This window comes from Protopterus annectens, chromosome 11.part0 (genome assembly GCF_019279795.1).
Source record: "Protopterus annectens isolate FY-2018-M chromosome 11.part0, PAN1.0, whole genome shotgun sequence".
NCBI lineage: Eukaryota > Metazoa > Chordata > Ceratodontiformes > Protopteridae > Protopterus > Protopterus annectens.
In genome coordinates, this window is record NC_056745.1 from 146,818,211 (window position 1) to 146,836,082 (window position 17,872).

General features: G+C 42.5%; 1 protein-coding gene across 14 annotated transcripts in view; it reads left to right on the top strand.

The window, feature by feature from the left end:
- A4GALT (alpha 1,4-galactosyltransferase (P blood group)) overlaps window positions 1-17,670 on the top strand; it is a 1,248,973-nt gene extending 1,231,303 nt beyond the window's left edge. For 12 of the 14 annotated variants that reach the window (XM_044087539.1, XM_044087541.1, XM_044087542.1 and 9 more), the window contains one exon: window positions 14,941-17,670. In XM_044087539.1, coding sequence (XP_043943474.1) covers window positions 14,991-16,046 — 1,056 coding nt within the window. In that variant the 5' untranslated portion in view covers window positions 14,941-14,990 and the 3' untranslated portion in view covers window positions 16,047-17,670. The remainder of the gene's footprint in view (window positions 1-14,940) is intronic. The other 2 variants (XM_044087549.1, XM_044087547.1) reach the window with 1 other exon arrangement.
- The last annotated feature ends 202 nt before the right edge of the window (window positions 17,671-17,872 follow it).

Here is a 17,872-nt window from a genome sequence, read left to right on the forward strand (position 1 = left end):
GATGCATGTTGATGTACTCCTTTGTACGGGAACATAGACTGTGTGGAAGGTGTGTTGAACTGTGTATTCCACTGTATCAGGAAGGAGTATGTGGTTGGTCACACCACAGGTGATCTCTGATGTTGTCACAGCACATTGATTCCATGTGATAGGCCTGAACTAAGCTAAAATAGTGCATACTGATGACTGTGATCTGCCCTAGGGTTTTGACACAATCACACACACAGGTATCATTGACAAAACCCCCAAACTGAGGATTAAGCCTTATGTCAGTTGATGGGTAAACAATTGTCTCACTGACAGAACAGATCATGTGACAGCTGGTGAATCAACATGTACCAGGACAGCTGCCTCCATTTGCTACCCCATAGGTATCTGTTCTTGGCCATTCAGTGTTTGAACTGTATTTCTCAACAGTTCAGGCTAAAGTAGCTGGCCTTTGTCTTACCAGGTTTGCTGATTCTTGCATGTTTTGTGAAAACATTGAATCCGCCAATGGTGATAATATAATACAGAAGGAGTTAACACACACAAATGAATGATGACAAAGGCACAAGATCTACATATAAATGCTGAAATGTGTGCTTGTAAAAGTGTCAGTCTGAAAAGTGGAGTTCCATGTTAATCCCAGCATTGACAAGTCCTGCTGTGCAGAAGCCCAGTGATGCAAGCACTGGGAACACCTTTAGATAGCAATCTGAATTTTGAGCACCAAGTGTCCAAACTGCTAATGAAAGCACCCGTTGTGCACATCATAGGTCACACCATCATACTGAGATCTTAGGATTGTATGACAGCACTGTGGTCAAACTGCATTACACCACTGATAGGGTAGTGCTCTTTTATATATGTACCTACCCAGACACATGTAGCAGCTGGAGAGACCACTGGGCTTTCTCAGCAAGATAACACAGAGCCTGCACACTATGCCATGATGTATGTGGATAGATTAAAAGTCATGTCACTGTAAACTTTATTGTATAAGATGACATGACCTCTGCCTGGTCCCCAGGCCAGTCTCTGACCCTGCCCTGGTGGGAGTCCTGCATATCCAAAAATGTAATATAGCTGATGACATTAGCAAAGTCTGTTGAGAACAAGATAGCAGTGTCCCACATGCTGGTGTAAAATGCTCTCTGTAATGTCAAGCAACATCTCTCTCTCTCTCTCTCTCTCTCACACATACTCCCCCAGTGAGAATAGAACCCCTACCTAGCTAAGTACACCATCTACAGACCACAGGACATAAATGACATGCCACAGCACAAACCTGACTTGGTGTGTGTCAAACAGCACTTTATAGCTGATGACATCAGCAGTATCTGGGGTGGAGAATATGGTAATAACAAAAAGGCACTCTGTAATGTCAGACACCAGCTCACACCCCACACCCCCAAGTTGGCTACATTGAGAATATAACCCCTACCTATCTAAGTGCACAGACTACAGACTAAATTCAAGTGTGTGTGTGTGTGTGTGTGTGTGTGTGTGTGTGTGTGTGTGTGTGTGTGTGTGTGTGTGTGTGTGTCTCGTACTTGACATTGCAGATAGCCTTTTACCACAGCATGTGGAACACTGTTATTACCATATTTTCACCAGACACTGGTGATGTCATCAGCTATGTCAGATGTCTGGATATGCAGTCATTCCACCAGGGCATGATCAGACACTGGCATGGATGCCAGTCAGACATTACCTCATCCTATACCAGAAGGATGACAGTGACAAGGCTTTTAATCTGTCCACATACATCATGGCATGATTTGTAGGCCCCATGTTATCTTCCTGAGAAAGCCCTGTGGTGTCTCCAACTGTTGCATATGTCTGTAGAGGTACATGCAAAAGAGAGCCTTATACTGTATTACTGTTCTGGTGAGGTTTGACTTCAGTACTGCCATACAATCCTAAGATCTGAATATGATGGTGTGACTTGTGATGTGTATCATGCATTTGTCCTGGAAGATCATTACAGAGAGAAGTTAGAAAGTAAAGATACACATTGCAGTTTCTGACCTCAACAGCCTTACAAGAACATTTACTATAACATTGTGAAAGTCTGATACTATCAACTTCTAAGTTTCAAAGGCCAATATGTCAAAGGTACAATGACCAGTTCAACAACACAAATGCAGATATACGAAGCACTAAGTTAGTTATGCACCCTAAGTATCAGACTTAGCTTTTGCATCCCTGACTCCAAATATAGAAAACAGTGATACAGCACAGTTATTGTTACTTATACAGGGTTTTGTTGGGGGAGAGGGTCAGGAAGCCTTGGCTGACACAGAAGGTCAGCGAGTGTGTGTGAGTGGGAAGAAGAAGAAGGCAGACATTGGAATAAAAACAAAAGTATTAACATAGCCTGTGTCTACATTCCCCCAGGTAATAACGCAAATACCCTAGAAGATATCCTGTCTTGGCTGTCTAGTAACTACCCTCAAGAAACAATTGTTCTAGGAGACTTCAGCATCATCTGGAATATTTGTCCCTCAGAATCTCCGACCATGCATGTAAATCTATATGGATTTACTCAGATCACATCCTCCCTTACTAGGATCAGTAAACCTAACACAAAGATAGCATCCTAGATTGGATACTCATTAATAGCCATCCCCACATGTATAGGGCCGGTACCCGACCTGAAGACAAAAGTGACCATTCTCTTATCTATATAATCAAGCATAAGACTGACATCCCCACCAACCTACTTACAAAACAGTTAGAAACAACAAAAACTTTAACCCCGATAATTTCCAAAATTAACTCGAAGCATGTAATTGGGCAGTCCTAAAACATCTACCACTTGAAGAAGCTGTATTATATTTCAACACCAAACTCCTAGCCATCCTTGATACCCCTGCATCTGCACGTTCTATAAGAACTAAAGCAAATGTTGCTCCATGGCTTTCAAAAGAAACCAGACAAATGATCTTACTGAGAAACGAAGCTTGGACCACTTGGAGTACCACAAAATCCCCCTTAGATCAATTTAGATTTAGACAACTAAGGAACAACACTAAAAAATCTACCAACCTAGATAAAAAACTTTTACTGTCATTTACAACAGAATCATCAAAACAATCCGCAAAAGTTTTGGGCAGGCATAAATAAACGTATTCACCCAGGGCAATGCACAACTCCTGCCCCCTCAGCTACCACTCAAAAACCTTTGGAAGACGTTGCCAATTCCTTTAATAGTTTCTTCACAGAAACTATCCAGTAACTAGCTAACCAACAATCTCCCAGTTGCCTAAGTCCTAATGCCATCACACCTAGTTGTCAACTCCCCTTTAACTTTCTACCAGTTTCTACATCACTTATCCGTGCCCTAATCAATAAATTAAAACCTACCACCCTTGCAGCGGATCTCCACCCAGCTGAGTATCTACAAAAAGCTGAAGATGCCATAGCATACCCAGTCTCTATCCTGATCAATAGAACTATATCAGAAGCCACTATCCCCTCCATCTGGAAGACATGGCGGCGCAGTGGTGCAGCAGTTAATGCTGTCGTCTCACAGCAAGAGGTTCTCTGGTTCGATTCTCAGTCGGGTGCCTTCTGTGTGGAGTTTGCATGTTCTCCCTGCATTCGCGTGGGTTTCCTCCAGGTACTCCGGTTTCCTCCCACATTCTAAAGACATGCGTCTGGAGAATTTCTCCCTGGGCCTCCGCTGAAAACAGGATCTGTGGAACCTAGTCGGACTTTCCCGGTCAACAAATGTTAAATAAAAATAAAAAAAAAACATCCCATGTTATTCCAATCCACAAAGGGGGCAGTTCCACTGAACTGTCAAATTACAGCCCTATAGCTATTTTGTCACCCCTGGCTAAAATTATGGAGAAATGCATCCATAAGATGACAAGAGACTTAGGGACACAGGTGGACAGTGGTCTCACCTTCAATAACCACATTGCCACAACAGTCAGGAAATCCTTCTATGTGGCACACCTCATCACTAAGGGCTTTTCATCCAGAAAAAAGGAGGTCATTATCCCACTGTACTCATCCCTCATTAGACCCATTATAGAATACAATGCCCCATTTGGTATGTACCTCTCAGGACATCTGCAACAACTGGAAAGGCCGCAGAAATACCTCACTAAAAGAATCACAGGCCTAAAGCAGATGCCCTATGCTGACTGCCTTAAAAAATTCCAGCTTTACTCTGTCGCATATTGCCTACTCTGAGGCGATCTCTGCTTATCATACAAGGCCATGTCAAACCCAGAGCTGTTGGACATGCTACACTTAAAGAAATCCCAATCCCTCAGAGCCACATGCTCCAGGGATCTAAATCTTGTCATCACAATAAACAAAACATGCTGGAGGGATAGGTTCCTGACCCAGAGACTCCACAGACTCTGGAATAGACTGCCCATACATGTCAAACAGAGCGCCTCTTTGGCCCACTTCAAAAGGAACTTTGATGATTGGATGAGAGAAAGGAAATTCACCCTGGGGATCACGTCAGTCACCCTGCTAGACAGGGGTCCAGGGTAGTAAATAGTGTGGGAAGAAATAGCCATGGAATTGTTATGGCTATGCTTGTATAGGCCCTAGGGCCAATAGCCTAGTACCAACCTATGAACCATACACAACTCCTGAGCCATCTCATTCAGCACAGTCTCCTGACCATCTCATTCAGCACAATCTCCTGAGCCATCTCATTCAGCACAGTCTCCTGACCATCTCATTCAGCACAATCTCCTGAGCCATCTCATTCAGCACAATCTCCTGAGCCATGTCATTCAACACAGTCTCCTGAGCCATCTCATTCAGCACAGTCTCCTGAGCCATTTCATTCAGCACCATCTCCTGAGCCATCTCATTCAGCACCATCTCCTGAGCCATCTCATTCAGCACAATCTCCTGAGCCATCTCATTCAGCACCATCTCCTGAGCCATCTCATTCAGCACAATCTCCTGAGCCATCTCATTCAGCACCATCTCCTGAGCCATCTCATTCAGCACCATCTCCTGAGCCATCTCATTCAGCACAGTCTCCTGAGCCATCTCATTCAGCACAATCTCCTGAGCCATCTCATTCAGCACAATCTCCTGAGCCATCTCATTCAGCACAGTCTCCTGAGCCATCTCATTCAGCACAGTCTCCTGAGCCATCTCATTCAGCACAATCTCGTGAGCCATCTCATTCAGCACAACCTCCTGAGCCATCTCATTCAGCACAATCTCCTGAGCGATCTCATTCAGCACAATCTCCTGAGCCATCTCATTCAGGACAGTCTCCTGAGCCATCTCATTCAGCACAATCTCCTGAGCCATCTCATTCAGCACCATCTCCTGAGCCATCTCATTCAGCTCAGTCTCCTGAGCCATCTCCTTCAGCACAATCTCCTGAGCCATCTCATTCAGCACAGTCTCCTGAGCCATCTCATTCAGCACCATCTCCTGAGCAATCTCATTCAGCACAGTCTCCTGAGCCATCTCATTCAGCACCATCTCCTGCGCCATCTCATTCAGCACCATCTCCTGAGCCATCTCATTCAGCACAGTCTCCTGAGCCATCTCATTCAGCACAATCTCCTGAGCCATCTCATTCAGCACAATCTCCTGAGCCATCTCATTCAGGACAATCTCCTGAGCCATCTCATTCAGCACAATCTCCTGAGCCATCTCATTCAGCACAATCTCCTGAGCCATCTCATTCAGCACCATCTCCTGAGCCATCTCATTCAGCACAATCTCCTGAGCCATCTCATTCAGGACAGTCTCCTGAGCCATCTCATTCAGCACAATCTCCTGAGCCATCTCATTCAGCACAGTCTCCTGAGCCATCTCATTCAGCACAGTCTCCTGAGCCATCTCATTCAGCTCAACCTCCTGAGCCATCTCATTCAGCACAATCTCCTGAGCCATCTCATTCAGCACAATCTCCTGAGCCATCTCATTCAGCACCATCTCCTGAGCCATCTCATTCAGCACAGTCTCCTGAGCCATCTCATTCAGCACAATCTCCTGAGCCATCTCATTCAGGACAGTCTCCTGAGCCATCTCATTCAGCACCATCTCCTGAGCCATCTCATTCAGCACAATCTCCTGAGCCATCTCATTCAGGACAGTCTCCTGAGCCATCTCATTCAGCACCATCTCCTGAGCCATCTCCTTCAGCGCAATCTCCTGAGCCATCTCATTCAGCACCATCTCCTGAGCCATCTCATTCAGCACCATCTCCTGAGCCATCTCATTCAGCACAGTCTCCTGAGCCATCTCATTCAGCACAATCTCCTGAGCCATCTCATTCAGGACAGTCTCCTGAGCCATCTCATTCAGCACCATCTCCTGAGCCATCTCCTTCAGCGCAATCTCCTGAGCCATCTCATTCAGCACCATCTCCTGGTTTCAGACCATTCCTTAGTACAACCACAGCCCTCCTCTCCTTCTTCAATGTTATTAATCAAAACCGAAACAACAATAAGCTTTCTTCTGCCCTCTTTCTTCATCTCTCTAAAGCCTTCGACATGGTCAACCACCAACTACTCATACACACACTTAAAACTATTCCCCTAGATGTTCAGGCTATCCAATGGTTAAAATCTTATCTGAGTGGTAGACAACAGGCTGTACTATGGCAGAACAAACTATCTTCCCTTCTACCAATCACCCTTGGGGGCCCTCAGGGCTCTATATTAGGATCCCTATTATTTTCTATCTTTATTAATGACCTGTACACAGTTATCCCAACAGCTGCTTGCATTCAATATGTAGATGACTCTACTTTGATTTGCTCTGCCACCTTCCCTTTACGTCTGCAGACTCTATCCCAAAATGTTTTTAATACTGTCGAAAATTGCCTTTGTAATCAGTCTCCTATTAAATTCTAACAAAACGAAGCTACTGCTTTTCTCCCCCACTCGTAAAGCTTCCACTCCAACCTTTACTATAAAATCTAACAATGGCACTGTCATTATTCCAGATCCCTGTACCAAACTCTTAGGTGTAACAGTTGATAATAACCTCAAGTTTGCATATTAATCAAACTATTAAAAAAAGTTAAAAAACTTTGCTCACTATAGAAGATCAAACCTTTCCTCACTCCACTAGCTAAGACAGTGATTGCCCGTACACATCGACTTTCTACCCTCCTTTATGCGTCTCTTCTCTTCACAAACCTGAGCAAGTCTGACCTTAATAAACTCTCTAGCTGTTTTAACCATATTGCTAGATTTGCCACTGGAGCAGCATACAGAACACACCACTGTCTGAACCTAAAGAATCTAGGGTGGCTAGAATTGCCTATCCAACTTCAGTACAATCAGCTAATAGTAGCACATAAAATTCTCCCAACCTGAAAACACACCTGTACTTACAAAAATGATCACCCCTTACAGCAACCTTCGCTCATCCAACAAATTACTAGTCCAAACCCTCAAAAGCAACAACTCATCTGGATACTCTCTATATGCCAACTCTGTTGGCAAAATATGGAACTCACTTCCTGCTGAGCTTACTTCAGAACCCATTCTAACCCAATTAGAAAAATCTAAAACAGTACTTTAAAAGACAGTGGCTGTGTCCTTGTTCTAATCCTGACTAACTCTGGCAATATAAACATATGCTAAGGAGGTCTTTTGGCCACCCCACCATTGCTTCCTAATTGTTACTCTATAATAAATCAGATTTATATATGACAGAATGAATGACTTTTATACTATGTATTGTATCTGTAACAGTGCTTTAACTTGATTAGTGTAACAGTTTTTCTGTATGCATGTATGGAGCTTTTCTCCCCGGGCCTCCACTGAAAATGGACAAGTATCCAGTCGGACTATCCCAGTCAACAAATGTTAAATAAATAAATAAGTGGCCAGTGAAACAGAGTAAGTGTTGTGTGTATGTCTGTAGGGGTCTTCCAGGTGAAACTGGTGTGTGAGTGTCTGCATGAGCACAACCAAGCTCTGTGCAGGCTCTATCTTGGCCTGTCAGACAAGTGTGAGTCATGCATCACAGAGGTGGCAGTTCATTGTTTTCTTCCCTCAATGACGAGAACTGGCTCTGCCAAGAGTTGCACTGGCACACCCACTGTCAGATGCATTGCTGCTACCTGAACTTGAATAATGTCTGCTGGACAAGCTCCCTACAAGGGGACACATAGGACCATGACCCCATATCCTGCCACATCTGGGTGTGGACAGAAGACTCACTGATGAAGCAATGGAACTACTGCCACTATGGGAGCTTGATCGGTCACTGCCATGTTGGCTGAAAGCAGATGCTGTGGCTGACCTGTGGCTAAGAGGATGCCATTCCCCTCCCAGCAGACATTCCATCACAGACTCTGCTCATTCCGTGACAGTCACCCCTCAGTCCATCACAGACACCCCTTGTTCCAATGTGTCATTCACCTGATGCAATGAATCAGCAACACAGTGGAAGCAATCACTCATGTCAGACTGTGCCACATCCAAAACCCTAAGCATTTGTCTGGAGCAGCTTTGGGATCATGCCTGTGCCTCAATGACAGCCCTAAATATACACTGAGTGGAATGGGAGTTGACACCTGCACCAGGTGCAGGAGGGACAGCAGGCCCCCTCTGAGCACCCCTAGCAATCCGCCTGTGTAGTACCTTGCCCACACTTTGGCCACTGACTGAGTCAACAGGCAATGAATCTGCAGTAACCTCACTTCCATGATCAGTGTCTTCACTCTCCACCTGTCCAATATCCGTGGTCTCAGTGGACTGGGTTGGTGTAGGCCTACTGGCTATGTCCGATAGAAATGCAGATGATGGCTGTATGTCAACCTCTGTGTCAAATTCAACCTCTGCATCCCCCCAAATCTGCCTCAGTGAGCCCACCATCATCATCAACAGAGTCTGTGTATCCATTGTCATTGGGTGGCGCAGGGGCCATGCTCCCACTCTTATGATCACCTGTGGTAAAAAGCATGTAACACAGGTATACATTAACACCTGCACTACTACAGTGCAATATATGCTAGCAAACTAACAGTGGTGCCACTACTACAGACAGTACAGCAATACACACAACAGGCCTCAGTACAGACAGTACAGCAATACACACAGCAGGCTTCAGTACAGACAGTACAGCAATACACACAACAGGCCTCAGTACAAACAGTACAGCAATACACACAGCAGGCTTCAGTACAGACAGTACAGCAATACACACAACAGGCCTCAGTACAGACAGTACAGCAACACATACAACAGGCCTCAGTACAGACAGTACAACAACACACACAACAGGCCTCAGTACAGACAGTACAGCAACCCACACAACAGGCCTCAATGCAGACAATACAGCAACCCACACAACAGGCCTCAGTGCAGAGTCAGACAGTACAGCAACACATGCAACAGGCCTCAATACAGACAATACAGCAACTCACACAACAGGCCTCAGTACAGACAGTACAGCAATACACACAACAGGCCTCAGTACAGACGGTACAGCAATACACAAAGCAGGCCTCAGGTCAACATCATAAACTACAATATTTCTTCCAATTGTTCAGCACTACTAGCTTTCCATCTGCAGAAGACATACTGCACTGCACTCCAGACAGTCTGGGAAGAGGTAAGGATAACATCATCACAGTTAACAGTAACACAGGGGGTAAATCATTTACCCCTGTATATGTGCATTAACAGTACTTTGAACAAGAACATAGCTGACAACTCCAAAGTAAGGTTATAACTGCAACAATCTTCAATTCCCCACCCAAAGCAAGACATGTTGATACAGAATTCACTTATTCATTTCATTTATTTTACTAAACAACAGTATTCAATTGTTGACGTACCAGAGCTTACCTGGAAGCTTTTCCTGGGACATGCTTGCCACCTAGAAAGTTGTTGCACCCACATCCAGCACATGCTGCACTACACTGTCCTGGGATCTGTGTGAATCTGTCAGATTGACCAGGAACTGTTCACTGGGGGTTAGTGGTGGTTCCCTAGCAGGCCCTATGCCAGTAACCATTTGGTCATGGACCACTGCAGCTGCTCACCTCATTGAAGATGTTATCATGTCAGTGGCCCTGTGGCACACCTGTTCATATGTTCTGCCATGGCCACCCATGGCACTGACATCATGAACAATCTGTTCCCATATTCACATCCTACAGGCCATATCCCCTTTCCAGGAGAAAAGCAACATGTTGGCAAAACCCATCAACTATGACTTGATTTTCAGTATCATTAAAGGGAGGTCTCCCTAGACTGACACACTTGAGTGATATACTTGTAGGTGTCCTAAACAACAACAGAGGTATAATACACATAAGTATCACATAACTACAAAATAACTGTTTCCAAATCAGACAAAAAGGTAGCCAGTCAGTATTACCCACTGGGGAAACATAAAGCAACCCAGAGATGTGAAATAGTCGCAACAGGCAGGACTCAAACAAGGAGAGTAACAAGAGCAACATGTCACAAAACAAGGGGAGTAACAAGAGCAACATGTCACAAAACAAGGAGAGTAACAAGAGCAACATGTCACAAAACAAGGAGAGTAACAATAGCAACATGTCCTCAATGTGCCAGAACATTGTCACATTTGCTCCCCCCAAAAAGAGCAATCCATTCTTGTTTGTGCTATAACACTAACTCATCCTTGCTCCCCCAAATAAGACCAGGCAAGTGACCCATTTTGCTAACAAAACATCTTTGAAATGTTAAAAGTGTTATCAAAGGACCTGTCCATGACATATTTGTACATATTTATCAAACAGCATTCCATTTTCATGTATTGTCAATCATGTGTACCTCTGGAATAGCTTGACAGACAGGCCCATGACATCAGTACACTTCTAACTAGTGCATACAGATAAAATTGTAAAAGCCTTTGCTTCACACTAGTCCTACATAGATTGCAGCATATGCAGTATGTTAAGTGACAAAAGAGGATCATACCTGCTGAGGTTCAGTACTCCTCTGTACTGATATATCCTGAAGAAAAAGCATTTTTGCAGTCTTCCAAACATATACAACTCTCCTCACCATCATTTTGGCTAGCTACATATTTGTTTTTTTTTTTATAATGGTGTAGATTATTAATGGCTTGCACCTATCTTTGTGTTTCAAAGGTGCAAATTAGAGCATAGGCAGCTGAATTGCATGCTAATCAACCAATTCAACACAGTGGAGCTATTCAGCAAGCTATAAAGTATTCATGTAGACTCCATGCTGTTTCTCCTGCAGATGTCAATACTTCTGGAGTTCAGACACGGAAAGTCTATACATACAGAATGTTATGGCTTGCTGCTGCTTTAATCCATTTGTATGTGTAAGAGGCAAAAGCCAAAGCTATTTCTGCAGCCAATAGGCCTAGGCCAATAAGGAGAAGAATTGTCAAGCCACGTTTAACTTATCATAACCTACATAATGTGGAAATTGTAGATACTACAGGCTGGACAGAGACATAGTACGGCAACTCTGACATCTGGCTCGCTCAACTTGGAGCCAGAGCCAACCGCAGGGAGCCCATCCCAGTGGACACTCAAGTATGTGTAGCCCATAAAATATTAGCTACAGCTACCTTTCAGAGACCAACAGGGGACATGCTGTGGGTGTCAAAGGCATCATCATCCGGGATCCTCCACCAATTCCTAGATGCTGTGCTCCAACATGCCAGTGAGCACATATATTTTCCTTGTAGTTTTGAGGAGAAAGCCAGAAAAATGCAGCAGTTCTACCAGGTAGCACACTACCCTGCAGTACTGGGTGCCATAGATTGCACTGATGTAGAAATGAAGGCACCACCTGGGGAACAGGGTAGACTTTACATCAATAGAAAGGGCTACCTATCTATCAATTGGCAAGCCATTTGTAATGCCAAGGGAATCATCTTAAACATGTGTGCTGGCAACCATGGTAGTTACCTTGACTCATATATCTGGCACATCTCCCAACTGTACTAGAAGTTTGCTAGGAGGGATATACCACAGAGTCATCTAAAGGGGGATACAGGTTATGAACTGGAACCGTGGCTGATGACACCCATCAGAAATGCACACACACACATGGAAAATGCCATAATGATGCACACACTCAAACCAGAAATGTCATACAGTGTGTGTTTTGCCTGCTGAAGTGACAGTTCTGATGCCTATGTACATCTGGGGGAGCCCTGCAATACAATCCACAGACATGCACAGAAATCTTCACAGTATGTACCATGCTACACAACATAATCCTGAAAAGAACAGTTGCACCAGGCTCAGCAAGGGGAAGGGGCACACATCCTATCACCAATGCTAAGGCCACCACAGCCACAGGCAGATGAGGAGTCACAGGGTGAACTACTAGCTGCTATGGGTCTAGGCATGCTCAGTATGGCCTTGCACTGGCTAAGAGACAATGCATGGCACACTCACTCAGCACCTATAGGCCTAAAACCTTCCTCCTACTCACATACATATAGTAACGTTGATGCCAGGTAACTCACACAACCTTTACCTCCCCATGTATTGGCTGTGTACTGCTTGCATCAGACAAAGTCACCCCTGGACTAACAGTGTGGTTACTGCTGCATTTAAAAGGTAAGTCCACAACCTGGAGTGTATTGTTTAATAATATTATGGCACACCCTTGGATTTCATCAGCTGTTACAGTAAGCTAGTACAAGGTGGGAAATTTGTACAGACATTACTGTAACATGTAACAGCAAAGACTTATTTGACTTATATATGTCCATTAGTAAGTAGTAGGCCTCAGGCATCAAAGATTCACACAGTCATATCTCTGAAAAGTACTGATGACCACTGCATACTCTCAGTTTAGCACCCTACGTTTGTATTAGAAAATCATTGCAGACAGAAGTTAGAAAGTAATGACACACACTGAGTTTCTGACTTCACAACCCTCACTTGATCAAACAGGCAGGGTGCAAAACAATATGAGTAACTGGAGCAGAATATTCTTGTTTGTGCCATAACAGTAAATTCCCTTTGCTTGCAGCAAAACAGCAGTCTAATAGTAACTCAGATTTGCCCACCAACAGAACTGTTGTGCCCTTGTATGTGGCAAAAAGAGTAACTCACCTTTCTTCCCCCCAAAAGACCAGTCTATACTTGTTTGTGCCATCCAACCTGGACTTCAGCTATTGGTTAATGCATATCATATTATTGCCAATTAATATCCTCACACATTTTAAAGACAATGATATAGCACGGCTTACAGACTGCAGCTCTCAGAGTACTGGGCAGATAAATGATGAATGACCAGGAAGAATACAAAGGTAAGAGAGCTGTAAATATGCCAGTGATAAGCATAACAGGTTGTGCGCTCACTAACTGCACTTGCTTCAAAATACAATAACACGTGTGAAAATAACAGGTCTGTGGTTTGATAATGTATATGCTGTTGTAGCTGGTTGTGAGAAGAATGATGTTTTGAAAATATATTTGTATAGTAAACAGGATAAGGCACCCATCCTGTTTTCTGAAGGTGCATTGGAGTAATAGTTGAAATGCAAACCTATGTAGACATCTCATGTGTACTAACATTTTCTACTGTGTATATGTCATAGATTGCTTTTTCTCATTTCAAATATTTTCTTTTCCTCATTTCAAATATTTCAACTTTTTTATTTATTTTCTTTTATAATAAATAATGCTACAAGCCTGTCAGAGAAAACACAATTTGTGACAAATGAAGACGAGGTCGGATGTTAATGAAACAGAAGCCTATTGTGCATTACTTCCTTGCATTTCAAAACCTGACAGACCTAAATGTAACAATTTGTAAGTCTAACCTGACACTTCCACCTCTAATCTGGCACACCCACCTGATGTAAACAAGCACAGTGGCCATCCCAACAACACAAAACATAAACATTGAGGGAGTGCTAACATGTCACAAATTGTGTTTTCTCTGACAGGCTTGTAGCATTATTTATTATAAAAGAAAATAAATAAAAAAGTTGAACATCCCTACAGGGAGCCAACCATTTGAGATTCAGCAAATCTAATGAGTTCGGACCTCATTTGCATCTTCACTGTGTTGAAAGCCTGGAAACTACACAAACTTCTACACAAAAGGGCAACCTTGTAGCTAGGGAAACTGAGGGTGAGCTGAATGTTGAACACAGAACAGCTATTACTTTGCTGTAAACCTCTGTTTGTATCAAATTTCTAAGTTTGTCAGAGCAATGATTTTAACAGTTACACTAATTATGGCGATTCCCTCCCCCCATTATTTATGCCTTTATCCAGATGTCTTGCCCTAATGGGTTGAGAGGACTGCTACACTTATGATGTATACTACAAAACAAACTGTAGAATTAATATAAAAAAATAGCCAAGGCTAGAAGGTAAAAAAAAAAATTTAATGTGACAGTAAGCACTTTTGTGGGCACACATACACCCACTTCTTCAGACTGTTCGACAAATCTAATACACCACATGTAAATAGCTATTTATTGTTTCCTCACCTGGTTACTAACCCCAGGATCAACTCCTGTCTCGACCCTGTACTACAACTCATTAGCTTAGCTGCCTCTGTAAATCTGTGCTTCAGAATAAACTTGGGGCAATATTATTTAACATTTTCCAAGACTCATTTCTTGGGGTAATTTTGAAGTATCACACTTTCAGTTACAAGTGGAAGTAATTTAGCAAAATCACATGTATCAACACCATGCCATTCTCCTAGTCATTTTATGTTTTGCCTGTACAAGAAACGAAAGAGTGGTGGTATGTACTGTTTCCAGAAAGGCTGTAACACATGACCCCAGCTAGCTTCTTACGAGAACCTTTGGCAAGCATCCAAATATAGATGTTTTGAGATAGTTAATGGTAAAACAGCTATGTATTATTTCTGCACCTAAGACCTATTTCTTTGTTTTATAAAAATACTAGTTTTATTTTTTTATGGTTGTCATTTTATGTCTTCACTTGCTCAGCCTGTTAGATTCTGTCTGATATGTTTTCTTACATTTTGTTCCCTTCTGCAGAAACATAAGTGAATTCCTGTTGTTTATGGAGCTACAGCACTACAGAAACGATGATAAAGGTAGCAATTTTTTCACTGGAGTTGGTCATCACCAAGCACAGACTGTGGGGTCTGCTAATCTTAGCCCTCAAATTATTCACTTGCATAATGATTATACTGTATTGTCGTAACATGAAGAGCATGACCGATGTACTGCATTACAGTTTACCCCAGGAAGTAGAATGCTCCATGTTTATACCAAATCACAGTCACCACTCTTTGAATGTCCCACAGCATCACATCTTCTTCCTGGAAACATCAGACAGATTAAGCCCTAATTTTCTTTGCATGTGTTCAGTTGAATCTGCAGCCAGAGCTCACCCTGAATTTAAAATAACTATCTACATGAAGGGTCTTGCGCAGAAAAGTGCAATACTGCCTAAGAATTTAGGCCTGTCTTTTCTGAGTTGTTTCCATAATGTTGAGATTCAGCCATTAGATGTGGATGAACTTTTCAAAGGCACACCTCTAGCTGAGTGGTACGCGGAGCTTTATACTAGATGGGAGCCATACCGTTTTCCCATACTTTCTGATGCCTGTAGAATAGCTATGATGTGGAAGCATGGGGGTATCTACTTGGACACAGATTTCATTGTCCTCAGAGATTTAGGAAACTTGACCAATACATTGGGCACACAGTCCAAATATGTCCTTAATGGAGCATACCTTTCTTTTCACCGCAGGCACAAGTTTATAGAACTCTGTATGAAGGACTTTGTAGAGAACTACAACCGATTTATATGGGGACACCAAGGCCCTCAGCTAATGACAAGAATATTTAAAAAATGGTGCAGAATCAGGAGTCTGCGAGAAACTAACAACTGTAGAGGCGTAAGTGTCTTGCCACAAGAAGCTTTTTATCCCATTCGCTGGCAAGATTGGAAAAAATACTTTGAAGCCATTAGCCCATCAGACTTTACCGAGATGTTGAAAAACACTTATGCCGTGCATATCTGGAATAAAAAAAGCCAAGGTACTAAAATGGATGTGGCTACCAACTCATTACTGAACAAGTTGTACTCCAATTACTGTCCTTCTACATATAAAATAATGAAGACTTACTTGTGAATGTGATGGAAGGGTACTTTTCGAACAAAATACCTACAATCAACAATAGGCAATGCATTCCATGAGAATAGTTCTGTACCACCGTGCCATTTCCTACATCACAAACAAAAGCATTTCCGTAACTTTACTGCTCTATTTCATTAATTGTATGCTAGCAGCATAGCATATTTTATGCATACATATCAAACACAGTTAAATCCAAGTGAATGTGTATTTTATTGTTTCATCACTTGAAAAGCAAAGAACTGTAGTATGTGACCCACCAGTATAAGCATCCATTTTATTGGCACAACCATCCTGTATGCATATTTCTTTTGTCACCTGCTGCTGTGTCCAGTATTTCATTACAGATTGCAAAAGTTGATAATGTCATGTTTATCACAAGTTTGATGATGAAACTACAAACATACTACAGCTACTTTTGAATCACTCCATTTGTTCAGCTTTTTTTGCCTAAGTATTTTATCTTCCCCAAGTGACTAGCTACAAAATGATATTACACTGTTACTGTTGTGATCAACGTAAATGAAAGCAGTAAGCGGCGTAACTTGTCAGTACTATCACACTTTCCACTTGAATGGTCAAAGGTCATCTGGCTTTAATGAACTCCAAATGAAGCTACAATTTTATACGTGATATGGGTTCCATATCACATTCCTGGTTAAACTGTTTGAAAATGGCCATTTTCGTGACAAGAGCCATCTTGCTAAAGAAATCAAACACCTGTAAAACTAAATTAATGACATTTTGTACTAAAACAGATACCAGTTTTCAGTTTTCTGGTCAAATAATTAAATGGACTATTTTTGGAGTTTATAGATACTTTCAGTCAATTATTTTCAGTGAACTATATTTTATTAGGGGTCTGTATAAAGGAATTTGAAAATTCCATGACAGAGTTGCCTTAGATGTTAAATGACACTGGATACTTCCGTCTGAGGAATCACAGTTGTATCTACTACTGTATACCAAAATCATGCAGGATCTATCAACTGGAAATGAGATCCACACAGTCTGTCTACATGCCTTAACAAGTGCGTTTTATATCTTTAATAAATACTAACTTCTCAGGATCCAGTTTTGAACTCTTTGCACTGGACCATGAAAACCTGAACTGCTTAGTACAACTTATTCTTTTACATGTATTGATGATGGGATACATTGCTGTTTTAACAAACATCAGTGAACGTTACAGGAAACAAACATATTATAACACATACTACATGCTCCCTACTTCTGCCTCTCTGTCAGAAGCATGCTGCATTGCTGCTTGCGCATATGGTTATCTTTGATGAATGTTTTAATTCATTTAACACTGTGAGGTACACTGCCTGCCTAAATCAGGCACTGAAACTGTTGTAGTTTACACAGAATTTCATCATTGGTTCCATTATTTGCTGATCATCCAAATGGCCGCAAGTACATCAGTGCTCTTTCTTCTACATCTGCGTATTTACAGGGTATTATCTTCAGTTTTACTATTAAAGTACAAATGCAGGCATGAATGTACAATGACAGATCACTTGGTTTTGTATGATTGCATGCCATCTATTTTCATGTGACTGCGAGCATGTGCATATGTGTACACATAAACACACAAGTGTGTGTGTGTGTGTGTGTGTGTGTGTGTGTGTGTGTGTGTGTGTGTGTGTGTGTGTGTGCGTGTGTGTGCGTGTGTGTGCGTGTGTGTGTGCGTGTGTGTTTGTGTGTGTGTGCGTGTGTGGGGTGTGGGTGTGTGTGTGGGGGGGGTGTGGGTGTGTGTGTGTGTAATGAGCAAATCTACAGATAAGCAAAGAAAATACTGTTCATATCAAAGGGAATACTTT